Source organism: Mercurialis annua, linkage group LG3 (assembly GCF_937616625.2).
Source record: "Mercurialis annua linkage group LG3, ddMerAnnu1.2, whole genome shotgun sequence".
NCBI classification, from domain to species: domain Eukaryota; kingdom Viridiplantae; phylum Streptophyta; class Magnoliopsida; order Malpighiales; family Euphorbiaceae; genus Mercurialis; species Mercurialis annua.
In genome coordinates this window covers 13,781,981-13,799,584 of record NC_065572.1, presented here as the reverse complement: position 1 = coordinate 13,799,584, position 17,604 = coordinate 13,781,981, and the positions used below count along the sequence as shown (strand labels likewise).

The 17,604-nt window shown below is 40.3% G+C and overlaps 2 protein-coding genes across 6 annotated transcripts; one reads left to right on the top strand and one right to left on the bottom strand.

Annotated features, from left to right (window-relative positions):
• The first annotated feature begins 2,035 nt into the window (after nucleotides 1–2,035).
• LOC126673759 (high affinity nitrate transporter 2.7) lies at nucleotides 2,036–4,697 on the top strand. 2 transcript variants are annotated; one of them, XR_008790339.1, is made up of 3 exons: nucleotides 2,036–3,245; nucleotides 3,583–3,757; nucleotides 4,050–4,141. XR_008790339.1 is itself a non-coding variant. In XM_050368013.2 (2 exons), exons 1-2 carry the CDS (start codon nucleotides 2,092–2,094, stop codon nucleotides 4,357–4,359), a joined length of 1,464 nt encoding a protein of 487 aa, XP_050223970.1. In that variant the 5' UTR covers nucleotides 2,037–2,091; the 3' UTR covers nucleotides 4,360–4,697. The 2 variants fall into 2 exon arrangements, 1 of the variants encoding a protein (XP_050223970.1); XM_050368013.2 differs by lacking the exon at nucleotides 3,583–3,757 and having other exon boundaries at nucleotides 2,037–3,245; nucleotides 4,050–4,697.
• LOC126673760 (uncharacterized) lies at nucleotides 3,956–7,486 on the bottom strand. 4 transcript variants are annotated; one of them, XR_008790340.1, is made up of 8 exons: nucleotides 7,169–7,486; nucleotides 6,966–7,088; nucleotides 6,675–6,764; nucleotides 6,353–6,579; nucleotides 5,896–5,943; nucleotides 4,767–4,945; nucleotides 4,511–4,598; nucleotides 3,956–4,428 (listed from the first exon to the last, which is right to left on the bottom strand). XR_008790340.1 is itself a non-coding variant. In XM_050368016.2 (7 exons), the coding sequence occupies exons 1-6, from the start codon at nucleotides 7,266–7,268 to the stop codon at nucleotides 4,778–4,780; spliced, it is 756 nt and encodes a 251-aa protein (XP_050223973.1). In that variant the 5' UTR covers nucleotides 7,269–7,486; the 3' UTR covers nucleotides 3,956–4,598; nucleotides 4,767–4,777. The 4 variants fall into 4 exon arrangements, 2 of the variants coding, with proteins under 2 accessions (XP_050223973.1, XP_050223972.1); XR_007639362.2 differs by having other exon boundaries at nucleotides 4,511–4,945; XM_050368016.2 differs by having other exon boundaries at nucleotides 3,956–4,598.
• Between the last annotated feature and the right edge of the window lie 10,118 nt (nucleotides 7,487–17,604).

Sequence of the window (17,604 nt, the reverse complement as noted above, 5' to 3'; positions counted from 1 at the left end):
TCTCCAGGACAAGGGCCTTCTGGTCAGTTTCATTAGCCTCAAAACTTCTTTCCAAACTTTTTTGGAGTAAATGCAGTCAAAAAACAGGTGCTCCACACATTCCTTATGCACATTGCAAAAACAATAGGAGTCTGAGTTTGTTACCTTCCAAGCTTTCAATTTATCTCTGGTCAAGAGTCTGTTTTTTAATGCCAACCACATGATGAAAGAATGCCTTGGGATGTTGCCAGGGAACCATATCAGGTTACACCAAATTACTCTGTCCTGCTCAGGAACCAGATTCCTCCACAAACTCCCAATAGAGAAATCACCACTCCTATTGCACTTCCACTTTACTGAATCTTCAATGTCAGCCCTCAAAGTGAAATTATCCTTGACAAAGTTTCAGGCATTTTGAGTTGCATCATCCAGGGGGTCTGGTAAATTCCAAGAGTTGTTCTTCCAAACATTACAAACTTTAGTTCTCTTTGGCACATTAGAGAGCTTTATATCAACCTCAGAAACCTGTCAGCTAAGGAGATACCATTTGGTCAAGGGTCATACCAAAAGAAAAATTTCTTACCATCACCAATCTTGTACTCAAAGTAAGAAGCAATTAAAGGTCTAATCTTGAGTAGATTCCTCCAACTCCAAGAACAGTCTAAAGGCTTTGTTATGCCCCAGAAACTAGACAGCTTGAGTTTGTTGTCTATTACCCAAGTAGCCCAAAGAGAAGGCTTGAAAGACACAAGATTCCAAATGTTTTTAGCTATTGCAGCAGCATTCCATAAGAAGATGGCTTTAATACCTAGTCCTCCATTACTTTTTCTAGTACAAACATCATGCCAGTTGACTAGACTTAGGGAGCATAAAGGTTGTACACCAATAAGTATGCATACTAAGAAGTAGTGCATTTATAAGCTGCAGTCTTCCAGCATAGGAAAGACACTTTGCATACCAAGAATCAATCCTGCTAGTGATTCTATTAATAAGACCCTTATAGTGCATTTTAAACAGCTTGGAGGAAATTAAAGGAAGGCCTAAGTATTTAACAGGCAGTTCTCCTTCCTGAAACCCTAGACAGTCCAGAATACCTTCATATCACCAGTAATACCATCAAAATAAACACAGCTTTTGAGAGGATTAGGATAAAGACCAGAAACACTAGAAATATTTGACAGGGTGTCTTTAAGAATTTTGATGGATAACATTTTCCAATGACAGAATAAGAATAAATCATCAGCACACTATATTTACTGTGATATTTGAACCCAGATCCTATTCTAGTGTTGAAAGCTAGGAATCTTGAAAGATAATCCACACAGAGCACAAAAATCAAAGGGGAGATAGGATCCCCCTGCCTGAGCCCCCTACCCCTGCAAAAAAACCCTGATATTTCACCATTGATTTGGATAGAAAACATTGCAGGTTTAATATAGGCCATTACTAACTTAATGAACCTATTAGGAAATCTAAGCCCAATCAAAATTTCCTTAATAAAATCCCAAACAATAGTGTCATAAGCTTTTTAAAGGTCAATTTTTAAAGCACAAGAGTTGCCTTTGGTAGTTTCTAACTAGTTCATGGGCAAGCAGGGTATTATCAGAAATAATCACACACATGTTAAGTATTAAATGAATTCATAATTTTACGTGGTGAACTTAATTCACCTAAAAATTTCTCCAATAAATGTATGTATAAACAATATTCTCTCCGTCCTAAAATAATAGTCCATTTTCCTTATTTTTTTGTCCCAAAACAATAGTACACTTTCTTTATAAATCACAGTTTAAAGTGTTTATTGTCCATATTTATATTTAAAGTGTATTTATTATTTATTGCTATTAGCTTAAAGTTATATTAACATTTAATAAGAATATGATAGAAAAAATGAAGATAAATTTATGAAAAGTTAAGAGCATTAATTGTGTTTTTTAAACCATGTAAAAAGAAGAAAGTTGACTATTGTTTTGGGACAGAAGAAGTAAAAAATGATCATAAAAACAAATGATAAAAAATATTTTTGAAAAATATCTAATACAACACTAGAACACAAAACATGCTGCTATATAAAACTATATTTACAAATACATTTCCAATTCTACTTCCAAAATGGAAACAAACTCAGAAAAACAACCGCCCATCTCCTCCATTAAACTCGACAATGAAAACAAAGCAACTCAGTTCCGTCCACTCTCCTTCTCATCACCTCACATCATAGCCTTTCACTTGGCATGGCTCTCTCTCTTCACTTGCTTCTTCTCCACCTTCTCCATCCCACCTCTCATCCCCGTCATCCGCCGTGACCTCCACCTCTCCGACGCCGACATCAGCAACGCCGCCACCGCCTCTTTCGTCGGCTCCATCTTCTCACGCCTCGCAATGGGCCCTCTCTGCGATCTCGTCGGCCCTCGTATAGCCTCCGCTTCTCTTTCTTTAATCACTGCTCCGATCATCATGTCCACATATTTTATCACGTCAGCTTCTTCTTTTATTCTCATTCGTTTTCTAGTTGGTTTCTGCTTAGCAAACTTCGTGGCTAACCAGTTCTGGATGTGCTCCATGTTCTCCGGCTGTGTTGTTGGGCTGGCTAACGGCGTCGCCGCCGGTTGGGCCAATACCGGAGCTGGCGTAGCACAGTTAGTTATGCCACAAATATATTCTTTAATTTCAAATACTTGGTTATCATCATCATCCAGTACTGCATGGCGTTTATCATTTCTTGTTCCCGGAATATTTCAAGCTTTTATGGCCATAATGGTTCTTGTTTACGGCCAAGACTCACCGTCCGGTGGTGGCTATAAGAGTAAAGAACATGCAGAACAAGCGGAGAAGCGTAAAAAAGACAATTTTCTTGGAATTCTTTTGAATGGTTTAACAGATTATAGAGGGTGGATTCTGGCACTAACGTATGGTTATTGTTTCGGGTCGGAGTTGACGACTGATAATATGATCGCAGGGTATTTTTATGATAGATTTGGGTTGAATATTGAAGTTGCAGGGATGATTGCTGCATGTTTTGGTATGGCTAATTTCTTCTCGAGGCCAATGGGTGGTGTTTTATCGGATAAAATGGGGAAAAGATTTGGGATAAGAGGGAGATTATGGGGGCTGTGGCTAGTGCAAACAATGGCGGGGTTGCTGTGTGTGGTGCTGGGACGAGTTAACTCGCTGTGGAGATCTGTGGCAGTTATGTGTTTGTTTTCTGTGTTTGTTCAAGCTGCTTCTGGCCTCACGTTTGGTGTGGTTCCTTTCGTTTCCAAAAGGTATAATTCAAAATCTACATTTTTTTTGTTTAATATAGTTTAGTTTAACCATAGTATTAAGGAGTAAGCTTAACATGGTAATAGGATATATTAAAAGGTATTAGCTAGTGTAAGTTAGGGAAATATCTTGATTTTATTTACCATGTATAAATAAAATTTTATACATGGTTTATAGTCAAACCGGTTGAATCACCGATTCAATTGGGTCAAACACCGGTTTAGTTTGGATCAACCTGTTCAATTTGGTCCAACTCAATTGGAGTGGATTCTTGATTTTTAAGTTAAATTGTCCACACAACTAACTGGTTTCCAATTCAACCGGTCGGGTCCGGTCCAGGTTTTTAATCACTGGTTTAAACACCCCAATTGTTGAAGAGATTGGCGAAGCTAACATTAAAGTGCAGTAGAATTAAAGCATCATAGCTTAGAGTTGTCAAGCATGTAGAGAATGTAGCCAATAAATAATCCAAGTCCCTTGTCCTGTCTTCGCATGCAAATCCAAACTTGGCCTGGTAAGTTAGTTTAGCTTAAACTTGGCCACACTTGTGCATCATGCTCTACCACTTTTTCCTTATATAGTTATCAACATTGGTATAAAAGCACAAAAAACAAGTGGTTCAATGGTTCCTTTCTAGTAGAGCAAATATTCAAATCCAACTAATTTACAAATTACTCTAAACTATTTTAAAATAACATTTATCTTGAAATAATAAAGATTAAAACATTTTCTTTGAATTAAATAGGATTATCAAGACACTCGGTTTGAAGGTTTAATGACAATTACACATAAATATGTGATTGCAGGTCGCTTGGAGTAATCTCAGGAATGACTGGGAGTGGAGGAACTGTGGGGGCAGTAGTGACTCAGTTACTATTATTTTCAGGCTCAAGATTCTCAAAGCAAACAAGTATTTCTCTGATGGGAGTTATGATGATTCTATGCACTCTTCCTGTCACCTTAATCTACTTCCCTCAATCTGGCGGTATGTTCTGCGGTCCCTCTGCCTATACCATTTCAGCCGTCGAAGATGACGGAGATTACCACTTGCTGGTACAAGACTCGGAAAGAAATGAATTGCTGGAGCATGAAATTTCAACAAGACGCATCGACTAATATCACTTATTCTCTACTCCGACTTGTAAGTTTTCAAGGAATTGAGGGAGACTCGTGAAGAGTAAATGGCTGCAAGTCAGTAACATTATTTATCCCAAATTCAAGACAAAAGAACATCTACCTCAGCCCGATAAACAATGTGATAACCTACCGGACATAAAAGTTGTTCCGTCGTGTCAGATGGAAAACTGGGATCTCAGTGTATTAATTTTTTGTCCAGAAAAAATAAAATTAGAAACCTGAAGAAAGTTGACAAACTCTATTATGCACTTGCAGACAAACAAACAAGATTTCAGGATCATGGGTTTCATATATTTGCTCTAAAGGAAATTCCTATATGTCGATGTATCTCATTCATTCTTTTCTAAGATTAAACGCAAATTATCATGAAAAATAGTTAAATCTACCTCTTCCTTTCTCAATGAAGAGCACCGTCCCAAAACACAGACATATGTCTCCATGACAATGGCAAAGTCCACCAACCTCCGAGAACACCTATTAAAGTAACCTTCTGGTCTTTTACTTCAACTGTGGCAAGGCAGAAAAGTTTGAAGTCTTCAACTTCCACTTTGTTGGCATATAATGACTGCATAGCAAAAGATATCTAATCAATTAAAATATGTATAAATAATTCTAGTTAACACTGCTTTCATAACGCAAAGCAAATCTAAGATAAAAGTATAAAGAATGTGGAGTCGGTCCTTATCAAAGATAAGGTACTTGTGACATTATTTTATTCCAATTTTGGGATAACCATGCACATCTCTTGCAGACGGCAAAGGCCTAATCTATATGGAACAAGTGAAAATTGCATCCCTTCATTAAATGAAGAAGGTCTAAGAAGTTCATTTACCGTCAAGATTACCCTTGAACAACAAATAGGATACCTCCTAATTATGTTGTATAATTTATGCAGGCCAGGAAAAACTACATTGAGCTCTTCCCTTGAAAGAAGTTAAACTGCAGTGCCTTGTTGATGTCCAAGTTAGTTAGAATTGCCAATAAAACCAGCCAAAAGAAAAAGGGCTTCCAAAAAGTACAAGGACTTCGGCATGCAGCCAACAAAAAAAATTATGTGCAACAAGAGAAAAGTTTCGCCTAATCACCATCATATTTATTGGAAAAAGGTAAGAGCAGAAAGAAAGGACATAAGAGAATAATAGAATGGTGATAAAAGAAATACAATTTCTGTTATGTTGTTTAGATGCAAGACGAAAGGAAAAGGAATAGAAATTGAGATAAAATAATTTATACTAAATACAGTTTCATACATCATTTCTTCATTCTTTATTTGCAATTGGAAAAGTTCTTAGAGAGACAATGAGACATACAAATAATTTAACTAATTTTCTTTTCTTTCTGTGTATTTGGAGACATTATTTTGCAGGTTTTATGCGCCATTTTTTCTCCCATAAAAGAGAGAAAAACAAAATTCAACTTTCATTCCTTAAAAAGTCCTCTCCGCACCCTTTTCCCAACAAGTAGTACAGGCACCATAAAAATAAACCGGAAAAATAATTAGCAGCAGGAACATACCTTTATCAAGCACAAGTATGGTTTTTCACGCATGGATCGCTGGCACAACTGTAATAGTAAAACTTGAGGTCAACATCATTTCAAGTCGCCAGCTTATGTATAGATAGTTTGATCAGACAAACAGAATAACATCATGAGTGACACAATCATAAAATAAGAGAATTAGTCATAATACGAGTGGCCACTGTAGTGAAACGACTTCAATGGGGAGCACCTCTTTTCTTTCAAAGTTCGCAGCTAAATAGGAATCTGATGACATCAAAATCTAGAACAAGAGGCAATACTTGTGTATTTTAACTTTTAGTTCTCCTCATGTCAGAGAAAGGCCAAATAATTAACTCCTAAAATGTTTCTCTGTTTCGTCAATGTTTTCATGCTTATACTAGTTCATGAAAGCAACCAGAACAATTATGTAGACATAATTATAAATTTATAATTCGTAGAAATGCCAACTCACCTGTTCAACAAATACATAAACTGATAAAGGGCTAGGCTTGGTGGTAAACAGAAAAAGGAGAGCTTTAGTAAGGAGCATAATAGGATGATTCCAATTCGTGAGAACAGTGAGCAAGAAAAAAGCAGGAAGCCATAATTTTTTGACAAATATCCAAATCAAAGGACAATATTTTTCCACATTTGTTAAGCCAACCGAATAATCTCTATCATCCACCAATATATCTTGCCCTACAAACACAAAATTCGACACTTATTTAGAATGTAATCCGCCTCTTCTATAAATAACACGTAACACAGGCATCAACCGGATGCAAATTGCTCACCCTCCATTGCATATGCAACCTGATTATAAGAGCCTACGGATCCTATAACAAATGACACACCTAGTAATCGTCTGAAACTCAATGTCCTTCCTGCAAATCGAAAAAATTAATCATTCATGTACAAAAACTCAATTAACCTCATTTTTATTTTCATTTTGCAGAAATTAAAAAATTTAAACAAAAAAAAATCAAATTCAATAGACTTTTATTCAGTCAATTCCCGTCACTGGAAATATTATAGCTACTAGAACTCAATTCATACATGTAACATAAAGCAGGTAAATAAAAAACCTGATAACTTTAGTATATTACGGATACTTTCTGAGTGCAGTAATTTTGAGAATGGACAGTGCATCGCCATTGTAGGTTTAAGCTGCTTTATCAGTGTTCTTGTAAGCTCATATTTACCATTTACTGCACGGTTTAATAATTAATTAACACATAATAATGGTAATGATACGAACTTAATCATAAAAATTGGAAATGAGATTTACCTAATCGGGTTTTACAGATTGACGAAGAACAGTACAAATAATCAACTGAAGATAACGGTAACTTAACTGTCTGATTAAGTAACTTTAAAGTGTATGCCATTGTAATCGTCTTTTTATTTTAATGAAAAAAAATAGGGTTTTCAATCTGAAAATTGTGAAACAAATCTCCAACTGCTGTTTGTAATACGATGCCGTTTAGTCAGTTTGCTGAAGGGTCCGTTGATAACAAAGGTTTATTTTGCCCCTCAACTTGACACAAAAGATCGATTAAGGCTAAGCTCGTAGCTTTGGAAAACAAAGCGTTGGATTTGACGGTTTGTCTCGTTTTATCCTTTCATATTCAAATTGATCAATAAAATTACGTTACATCATCTCCGCTCCGGTTTGTATATAATATGCTAATCATTTGTTGACAACTCATTTCAGAGAGTAAAATGAGCAAAAATATCAAGTTTATGGTGTTTTTTTTTTAAAAAACCATAAATTTAGCATTAATTGATTTTTTTGTCAAATTCAGGTAAAATGAACACTACTTGGTCTGATATTTTAGGCTTAATTACTTAAAAACCACCCAGCTTAAATTTTTTTTCGTTTATACCCTGACCTAGAAAAAATTTCATTTATACCCTGACGTATGTGTTTATATTTCACCTATAACCCGCGACACTAAATTAACCTCTTTTCATTTAAAAAAAAGTTTAAAATAGTCCTTCATTTAGAGAAAAATTCATTTCTAATTAAACTCTAATTAGTTTAGGTTAAAAATGAAGAACTATTTTAAATTTTTTCCTAGGTCAGGGTATAAACGAAAAAAAAGTTCAAGGTGAGTGGTTTTTAAGTAATTAAGTCGATATTTTATAAGTTTTCGGTATCATTTTTGCTTTGAAGAAGAGGTCATCTCAATCTTAATCAAGAATTGGATTACGACATTTTAATTCATAATTTTCTGTTTAGCTGAATTACGTTTACTATATATTTTTCAGAATGTATGAATAGAAGATGTAAAAATATTTATTTAATATCTTATGCCAATATTAAAAAATTGTAGTATTCTTTTATCTAACACCACTTCTTTCTACTCAAATTTTGATTAGACTTATTTTAAAAAGTTATATACTAAATTATTAACTACTACCTCCGTCCCATAAAGATAGAAAAAGCACCCATTTCACAAGAATTAAGAAAGTAGTTATTTATAGGTAACTTGTGATAATTTGTCTAAATTATCCTTTGTAATCAATTAGTTATGTACATTTTCCAAAGCCACTTTACTAATTATAGCACTTACAATTCATTTATTTATCTTTTCAAAATATGCATTTAATGTTTTATGATAAACATGTAGGGGTATTTTGATAATTTTTGACTTAACTAATTCCACTTTTTCTATTTTTATGGGACAAAAAAAGGTGGTACTTTTTCTATCTTTACGGGACGGAGGGAGTATAATTTATACGAGTTCATATCAAAAAATTGACAGAGCAATGGAGCTTTGACTGAAGTTTGCAGAATTACAAAACTTAAAGAATTAACAATACATCCTATCTATTTATACTATTGTTCGCTAGATTTTCACCTTGCTCAAACCTTTGAATTTATTAATGGGTAACTTTAGGTACTGATGCTTTAACCGGTATGATTCTAGATGAGGTAAACAGGATTTGAATGACGTAACCCTAATTCAAGTGACGTAACTCGAATTCAAGTGACGTTGTTCAAATTGTGAATGACGTCGCCGTCGTTCGATTTAAACTAAAAGTATTAATCTGGGAATCCTGAGATCCAAGCGAGATTAATGTCAATTCTACTCCTAAACTAAGATTCAATCCGGAGATTGGGATAAAAAGCCTGAGCTTTGGTTTTTGATTAATGATGTGTTGATCCCGAAAATAATACAATACTACTGACTATTTATAGGGAACAAACCCTAATAAAGAATCCTAATTCTAATGAGATTCTATCTCTTATTTAATGAAGAAAAACTAATTAAAAGGCTAAAAATAAATATAGCTCCTGTTGGGCTAAAATCCCTTAATGAGCCCATTCAAAACACCTTTTCTGGTCATGGGCCAAAATGCCACCCAGCTTTATATTGATTCCACTGGGCCGGTGCAAACAATGCCCCCAACAAGCCTAAGGTTTAAACTTTGGGCTTGTTATTGTCGGCCTCAATACCAAAGTGGGCTGCGCTGTCACTATTTCGGCCCATGTGGTAAAACTTTTCAAGTAACCGCCCTTTTCTTCCAAGGTATAAAATATCTTTCACTTTCCTTTTTCGGATTTACCTGAATCTTTGACTCCCGAAACTCTCTCAAATCCGTGGACTCCTAGCCGATTCTTTAGACCCTAATCGCCTACTCTTCAACTCAGATCGTCCCATCATCATGGCTCAACAAGAACAAGCCGCTCTTCAAGCAACTGAGAAACTCGCCGTAGTTCGCTCTACCGCTCCATCGACTGCATTTGAGGTAATTACAGAATTAGAAGATAGCCGATACTCCGTAGGTCCGATTCTCACCACTCCTTCAGAACTCTGTGAAACCGCCGTCCCCTTTCCAGATCATGCTCCCCCTCGCTTCTCTGAACTCCACTATTCGTCTGTGTGGACCGGGGAAACCTTCAGAAACTGGCCCAGTACCAACGCCGATTACAAGAATTGGATCTTGCGACTCCATGGTTACTATGGCGATGTTTGGAAAGCAATAGGTCTGTATGACCTTATTGGAATCAGCCAAAACACCTTTCCAATCGCCAAGCACTACTGCTTCGGAGCTTCACTCTTCTGGTCCGATACCACCAACACTTTCTGCTTCCGGCGAGGACCGATGTCCATAACTTTGTTAGACCTGGCGTTTATGTTCAATGTAAATATCACTGGCATTAGAATATCGCCTCTCAATTGCCAGACATCCCCAAATCTTCAACTAGGTCCTGAAAAATCTGCCAAAAGCTTCAAACATTTCTTGGACAAAAACATCGGTCAAAACAATCAACCTCCAACCGCCAACGAACACATCGCCTTCCTGGCATATTTCCTCGCCAAATTCATCATTTGCCCAGCTTCTTTCAGAGTCACGCAAGAATGCCTCCGTATCGCCGTTGCCCTAGCCGAAGGTCATCCCCTGAACATGGGAGAGTTCATTCTTGGATCAGTCTACAGATGTCTCCATAGCATGATCAAAAACGCCAAGGTAAAGACTCATCGCTGTCCTAGCGGGCCGATGTGGATAATCCAAGCGTGGATGTTCATGTACTTTCCTGACATCGTCAGACTCCCAGAACGAACCTCAGACGAATGCTTCGGTTATACAGTATTCCAAGGAGTTGCAATCTTACCGCACCTCAAAGAAGTAATCGGCTACTTCCTAGAGACTCGTGAGCAATCGCCAAATCCATGGTGCCCTGTTCTAAACATCAAATATCCTCCCAAGTGGATATCTTATGGCTGGGAAATAACCGAAGACTCTGATATAGACGAAGAACTCCACTCTAAGTGGTGGGACAACTGGAGCAATTCACTGATCAGCCGCAACCTCATGATCGGCAATAGCTTCAAACACAGTGGGTCAGAGGCTTACTGCCCCAATTATCTATCAAGACAGTTCGGCTACACACAGGCGATTCCCTGCCCTTTTCTGATAGACCGCAACGAATATGGTTCTGATCGCCCCGCACTGCCCACATCGCGTCACATAGCATTCCTTGGGCAACTCCACGAGGGTTATTTGCCATCGCCCGACGAGCTACCTATACCAGACGGAAACCCATCCTCTACACATGAGTTCGAAGAGTGGTGGGAAATCGTGATCGGCATCAATTTCGGACTATCGGCAGAGGATATCCTTAAGTTGAATATTTTTCAGTTGCCTGAGCGAAAACGTACTCACGCCGATGTTTTTCTTTTACAGGTTCCGCAGCCGAAGAAAAGGAAAGGTAACTACGAGCATCGCCTTGAACTTATTAAATTTGAACGCTTTTACAAATTCAAATACGAACCCAACAATCGCCCCCTTCTTAGTTTAAAAATGGAAAACCATAGAAGAGAAGCTTGGCGAAAATACATACTCAAATGGAGGAAAGTATGGGAGAAAAAATATCGGCATCGTCCTTACCCCATCTTCCAACAGTATATTCGCCCTTCCTTCTCATATAAAGCACCCTTAGTCACAGACTCTGAATATATGTTAGCCGATAAAAAGCCAAAGTCTCGCCCTAACAAGGTAACATTTACTGGTTATTTTGTGCCAGGTAACTGTAAGGACATCGCCTCTCTTGTTGAGGAACTGAAGATTCCCGCAGGTAAGCACTAGAAAAACTTACAACTGCTACTTCAATATAATTTTATCTTAAAATCGCCTTTCTATATCGCAGAAGTAGAGGCGGAGATAGACGGGGCGATCTTCATGGATGAGGAGGAAGAAGAAGATGAACAACCTCTGAAGAGGAAGAGAGCTGGAAAGAAACCTGTTATAACAAAATCGGCCGCCAATCAAGAAATGAAATCGGTCAGCACCAAACTGCCGAAAAAGACAGAGGTCTCTGCTCCGAAACCAACAAAGGCCGATACTTCCAAGAAAGCCAATACCACCAAGATTTCCATCAAAATGAGTGGAAGTTCGGCTGACCGCTCTGCTCCTCTGGTATCGCCTGCTTCTACTTCGGCGACGGTAACCGTCTCAGTTTCTCGCCCTTCCAGCTCAAAGCCAGATATGACTCGTACCGAAGCTTTGAAGGTATTTTTCCCTTTTACCACATTCGTTTAAGTGTAATAACGACATGTACTAATTCTCTCTTCGGCAGACGAAACTCCTGGCTTTTGATTCTGACTCGGAGAGTGATGCTGAAGGCTCTACCGAGAGTTCTTCTAGTTCAGAGGAGTCCGAGACTGGTGGTTCTGAAGCCGATGTGGATGTGCACCTCAACAATCTGGCTGCGATGAAGGAAAAAGGAGTGCAACTGTTGGGCGATGAAGATGAGGCGAAGTCCCTGAAGGCGTCCCTGGAAGCGCTTCTCTTGGTGAAGGATGAGAGTAAGGTCACCAAGAGAGCGAAGGAAACCATCGCCAATGTCGTCAAGGATCTTCCAAACTTGACCAAGACCTATGCCGAGGCTGCTCCCGCCAGATCTTCTTATGAGCAATCGCTGGAGACCAAGCGTAAGCTTGATGATGAATTTGGTTCCCTCAGGTCAAAGGCGAAGAAGACCTCAGACCAACTCGCTCCTCACACTTCCAAGATGGATGAGCTGAAGTCTAAGATTGAGGCGCTTCAAGGGGAGCTCAAAGCTGAAGAGGACATCGCTGCCCCTTTAGAGCAACAACTTGATGACTTCATCTCTCAAGGTGCTGACCTGAAGGATCGCCGTAATCAGCTGAAGAAGAAATTGGCGAGTGCTGAAAAAAGGTATTCGGAAGCTGTCAAAAAGCTTTCTGAGATTCGCAGCACCATGGGCGATTTGTTCAGCCATTTTGGCTAATTTTGTAACTCCTGAACAATTTTCCATATTTTTGGAATCGTGTGTGTATTTCGTTGAGACATTTTTCTTTAATGGGCATTTTTAAATCGGTTTTATTTCCGAAACTTAACGTATTTTGGTCATATTTATTTTGTTCCGAATCGCACATATTATCAGCACATTTTATTCTCGTAAGTACAATAATCGGCTATCGTTCCGATTGGTCATACTATTTTTAAGTGTAACGATAATCGGCTAGCATTCCGATTGACCATACTTCAAACAGGTATCGGTTTGAGGAAAATCGGCTGTAGTTTCCGAAATTTTATTCGATGCAAGTATAAATTACACGATCCCAACACTAATGATTGGCAAATTTATATATTCTAATCGGCTATATTTCCGATTGTTACCCACAAAGGTGCCAGTACTAATTGACAAAATAAAATCGGCTGGTGTTCCGAAGTTCATATATGTCTAATGCAAGTACAAATTACAAGGTAAGCCTAAATAATGTGAATCGGCTCTGCTTCCGATTATCAATTCTGTACCGTCAACCCATCGGTCAAGAGTCCGATTTCGTGAAAATTACCTATCTCACTTCTCGAAGATGCGTCTGTCAATTCCTTCCCAGCAGCTCGGGACGTACTTCTTCAAATACTGTGCGTTAATGGATCGGTCATGGACTCGACCATCTATGTCAGCGAGTATATATGCACCGTTACCCAATATTCGGACAACTTTGTATGGTCCTTCCCAGTTCGGAGACCATTTTCCTAGTCCTTCCTTTTTTGCTCCAATGGGCAAAATGACTTTCCAAACGAGCTGGTCTATTTGGAAACTCTTACTTTTGACACGTTTGTTGTAAACTCGTTCTACTCTTCTCTTCTGAGCTTCTAAGTGGTCGAGTGCCAATAATCGCTCCTCGTCTAAGTCCAAAGCTTCAAGAACCATTTTATCATGATAGTCGGCCTTCGTCAAGACGTGCTGCATCTTTCGCCTCGTAGACGCTACCGTCAACTCCATAGGTAGCATCGCATCGTGCCCATACACAAGTTTGAAAGGTGTAGTGCCCGTTGCCGATTTTTGACTTGTGCGGTTTGCCCAAACAGCTTCAGTTAATAACTGATGCCATTGTTTTGGGTTGTCTTCTATCATCTTCTGAATGACGCCCTTAATCGCCTTGTTAGTCGCCTCGGCTTGGCCATTTGCTTGTGCGTAGTACGGGGTGGAACGTATCAACTTGAAGCCCATCTCCTTGGCATAATCGGTTATCTCACTTCCAGTGAACATAGTTCCCTGGTCCGTAGTAATAGTTTCTGGTAACCCATGCCTCAGGATAATGTATTCTCTGAAAAACTTTATGACCGATTCTTGGCTCGGTGATTTCAAAGGTATGGCTTCAACCCATTTAGAGTAGTAATCGGTCGCGACAATCACAAACGTGTGTCCTTTTGACGATGACGGGTATATTTTGCCAATTAAATCAACAGCCCATCCTCGGAATGGCCAAGGCTTAACTATCGAGTGTAGCATCTCGGCAGGAACGTGCTGAACAGGACCGCACTTTTGGCATGCCTCACATCCTTGGGAGTATCGGATACAATCTTGCTCCATTTTAGGCCAATAAAACCCGTATTTATGGATCAGCCATCGCATTCTCGGACCAGCCTGATGTGCACCGGCGATTCCCTCGTGTACTTCGGCCATGACCAACATTGCCTCTTTCGGGCCGATGCATCTAAATAGCAAACCGTCGCTCCCTTTTTTGTACAATTCATCGGCTAGAACTATATAGTTGAAAGCCAGAGTTCGTAACCTTCTGTTGGACATATCTGGCGATTCAAACCATTTAGTTATCTCTTTCCTCCAATCTGTCGAAAAATCCAACTGGTACACGGAATGGATTGCTTTGTACACCGCATCGTCTCCTGTTACCAAGTTTGGCGTATCTCGCCGGATCGCCTCATACTCGTAACAAGGTTTGTAACCATTACCGTGTTGGGCGAGATCATTTGCCTCCATATTGTCGCTTCTCTCCGTGTATTCTAACCATGTATCCGAGAAACCGCCAATAAGATGCTTAGCCTTGTTGCAGTATCGGATCAAAAGTTCCGACTCGCACTTGTATTCTCCGGAGACTTGTTTTATCACAAGCAGCGAATCACCCCAGACTTGGATCGATTTTGCCCCCAGCTCCATCAAGATTTCTAAGCCTAAAATGAGAGCTTCGTACTCGGCTTGGTTGTTGGTACACTTGAATGCCAAAGAACAAGACATTGTAAACCGTGCCCCCGAGGGCGAGATAATGACGATTCCTGCTCCGGCACCCTTTCCTGTTCTTGATCCGTCAAACCACAATTTCCAAGGATGTAGTTCCATGCAGCCGATTCCCTCTTTTATGTTGACTCCTGGGTGATCCGACAGAAAATCGGCCAGGACTTGTCCCTTAACTGCTTTCTGAGGCACATACACGAGCGTGAATTCTGACATTGCCACCGCCCACTTTCCCATCCGATTCCTAAGATACGGTCGGGATAGAATGTATTTTATGACGTCGGTTTGTGCTAGGACATAAACCACCACTGGCAACATGTAATATCTCAACTTGCAGCAAGTGAAATATAAGCAAAGGCACAGTTTCTCGATGTCCGAGTATCGTGTTTCAGTATCGGTCAAGACTCTACTGAGATAGTAGACCGATCTTTCCACGCCTTGGTCTTCCTGTGCAAGCATACATCCTAAAGATTGGGGAGCTGCCGATATATACAGTAACAAAGGCTGATTTGGCTTTGGCGGCATCATAATCGGCGGTTTTACTAAGTATGCTTTCAGCTCGTCAAACACTTGTTGTTGTTCAGGGGTCCATACAAACTTCTCATTATCATTCCCCTTCAACAATACGCTCCAACTGCGTAATCGGCCTGCTGTGTTTGAAATGAAGCGCCTTAGGAAGTTTATCTGTCCGACCAACCGCTGTAGCTGTTTCTTGGTTTTTGGTGGTTCAGCATTGATTATCGCTTTTGCTTTATTTTTTGTCTACCTCTACCCCCCGCTGGTGAACCAAGAAACCCAAGAAATTTCCTGCCGATACACCAAAAGCGCATTTTAATGGATTCATCTTCAAACCGTTGCTTCGGATCCGCTCAAAGCCCTGTTTCAGATCGGCCAGGTGAGCCGCGTCGCTCGGCGATTTTACGACAACGTCATCGATATACACCTCCAGACATGCTAAACCTTCGAACATTTTGTTCATGGTCCGTTGGTAAGTTGCTCCGGCGTTCTTCAAACCAAAGGGCATCACAATCCATTCATAAGCACCAATCGGCCCTGGGCATCGAAAAGCGGTTTTTGAGATATCAGCTTCGTGAATCGGCACTTGATTATATCCAGAATGAGCGTCTAGAAAACTAAGGATGTTGTGTCCGGCAGCACCGTCAATCAGCATATCAGCTACCGGCATCGGATATTCGTCTTTGGGTGTCGCTAGGTTCAAATTCCGGAAGTCGACGCATACTCGCAGCTTGCCGTTCTTTTTCATGACGGGCACTATGTTGGATAACCATTCTGTGTATTTAGCCTCCCGTATGAAGTGCGCCTCTTTAAGCCGATTGATCTCTTCTCTGATCAACTCCTCGACCTCTTTTGACATTCGTCTAGGAGGCTGCCTGAATGGTCGGAAGCCCTCTTTCAGAGGCAACTTATGTTCGGCGATTGATTTGTCGAGACCCGGCATGTCTGCATACGACCAAGCGAAACAATCCTTATATTCCCGAAGTAGCGCAATCAGCTCGTCTCTAAACGTGGCGCCGAGGTTTGCGCTGATGAATATCGGTTTTGGTGACGATTCCGAGCCTAAATTAACTTCCAAGAGCGTATCTTGAACCTGGGCTGGATCGTCCCCCAATTTTCCGGTGGCTATTTTGAGATCTTCTATTCTCAAGGTACCAGTTGGGTCTTGATCTTGATCCTCGTATATGCATTCCGCGGATAACACCCCGAAACTGAGTGCTAAGTCAAGAACCTTTCTTCGCAACTCTGTATGTCGTCTATCCATCAGAATGTTGCAAGATCGTAGATCGGCCGTTGCCCCCGAGGGTAACGTCTGCAGGCCGATCCGCGTTGATAAGGATCCTGGGACTTTTGATATCTCGATGACTTAGAGATTGGATGTTCCTTACTTGCTCGTCATACATCATGGCTTCTAGAACGTTGCTATCCTCGCCGAAAGGGCTCGGATCACCCTGCACTATCTCGGCCTCTCCAGCCTCTCGCCATAGTATCAGCATCTGATGCATGGTTGATGGGATGCACATATTGGAATGGATCCAGTCTCGGCCGAGTAGCACATTGTAATTACTCCTGGCATTAACAACGAAGAAACCTTCTTCGGTCTCTACTCGGCCCACCTTTATCTTAAGGGTGATGTACCCTTCGGCGGGGGTCTCGCCTCCGGCGAAGTCTGTCATATAAACGTCGGTGGTCTCCAGCTGGGTGCGTTCGATACCGAACTTCTTAAGCATCCGGGAAGGCAAGATGTTTACTCCCGCGCCGTTGTCGATTAGAACCCTTCCAATGGCGACGCCATTTACTTCGGCTTTGATGTACAACGGCCTTATGTGCCTTGTCATTCGTGCTGGTGGTTTGCTTAGAGACACAACTGCCGACGCATCCACACTATTCTCGTCTGGGATTATAACATCCCCGTCTAAAATCGACTTCTGCCCCGGCTTATTCCTAAATGAATCCGGAAGAGTAACTACTTGGACCTCTTTTCGGTTATCATTTTTAGGAATCCATGCTTTCAGCTGCCCGTCTTGGTGAACAACGACCAACTCTTTTTTCACGGGCACCCAGGCCTTCAACTGGCCGTCTGCGTGACTCAGGACTACGTCCCTGAAAGATCGCACGTCCCTGGTGGGCGATTTTTCATTTCTTGCGTGCGTATGAGAAGGTAAGCCATTATCCTGATGTCGTTTCTT

Excerpts from the sequence above, each read along its gene's own strand:
- LOC126673760 (XM_050368015.2), bottom strand. The coding sequence starts at position 7,268 with ATGGCATACACTTTAAAGTTACTTAATCAGACAGTTAAGTTACCGTTA. Across the intron at positions 6,765-6,965 it reads TAATATACTAAAGTTATCAG|GAAGGACATTGAGTTTCAGA; the intron begins GTTTTTTATTTA and ends TTCGATTTGCAG. Across the intron at positions 4,946-5,895 it reads CATACTTGTGCTTGATAAAG|TCATTATATGCCAACAAAGT; the intron begins GTATGTTCCTGC and ends TTTGCTATGCAG.
- LOC126673759 (XM_050368013.2), top strand. The coding sequence starts at position 2,092 with ATGGAAACAAACTCAGAAAAACAACCGCCCATCTCCTCCATTAAACTC. Across the intron at positions 3,246-4,049 it reads GTTCCTTTCGTTTCCAAAAG|GTCGCTTGGAGTAATCTCAG; the intron begins GTATAATTCAAA and ends ATGTGATTGCAG.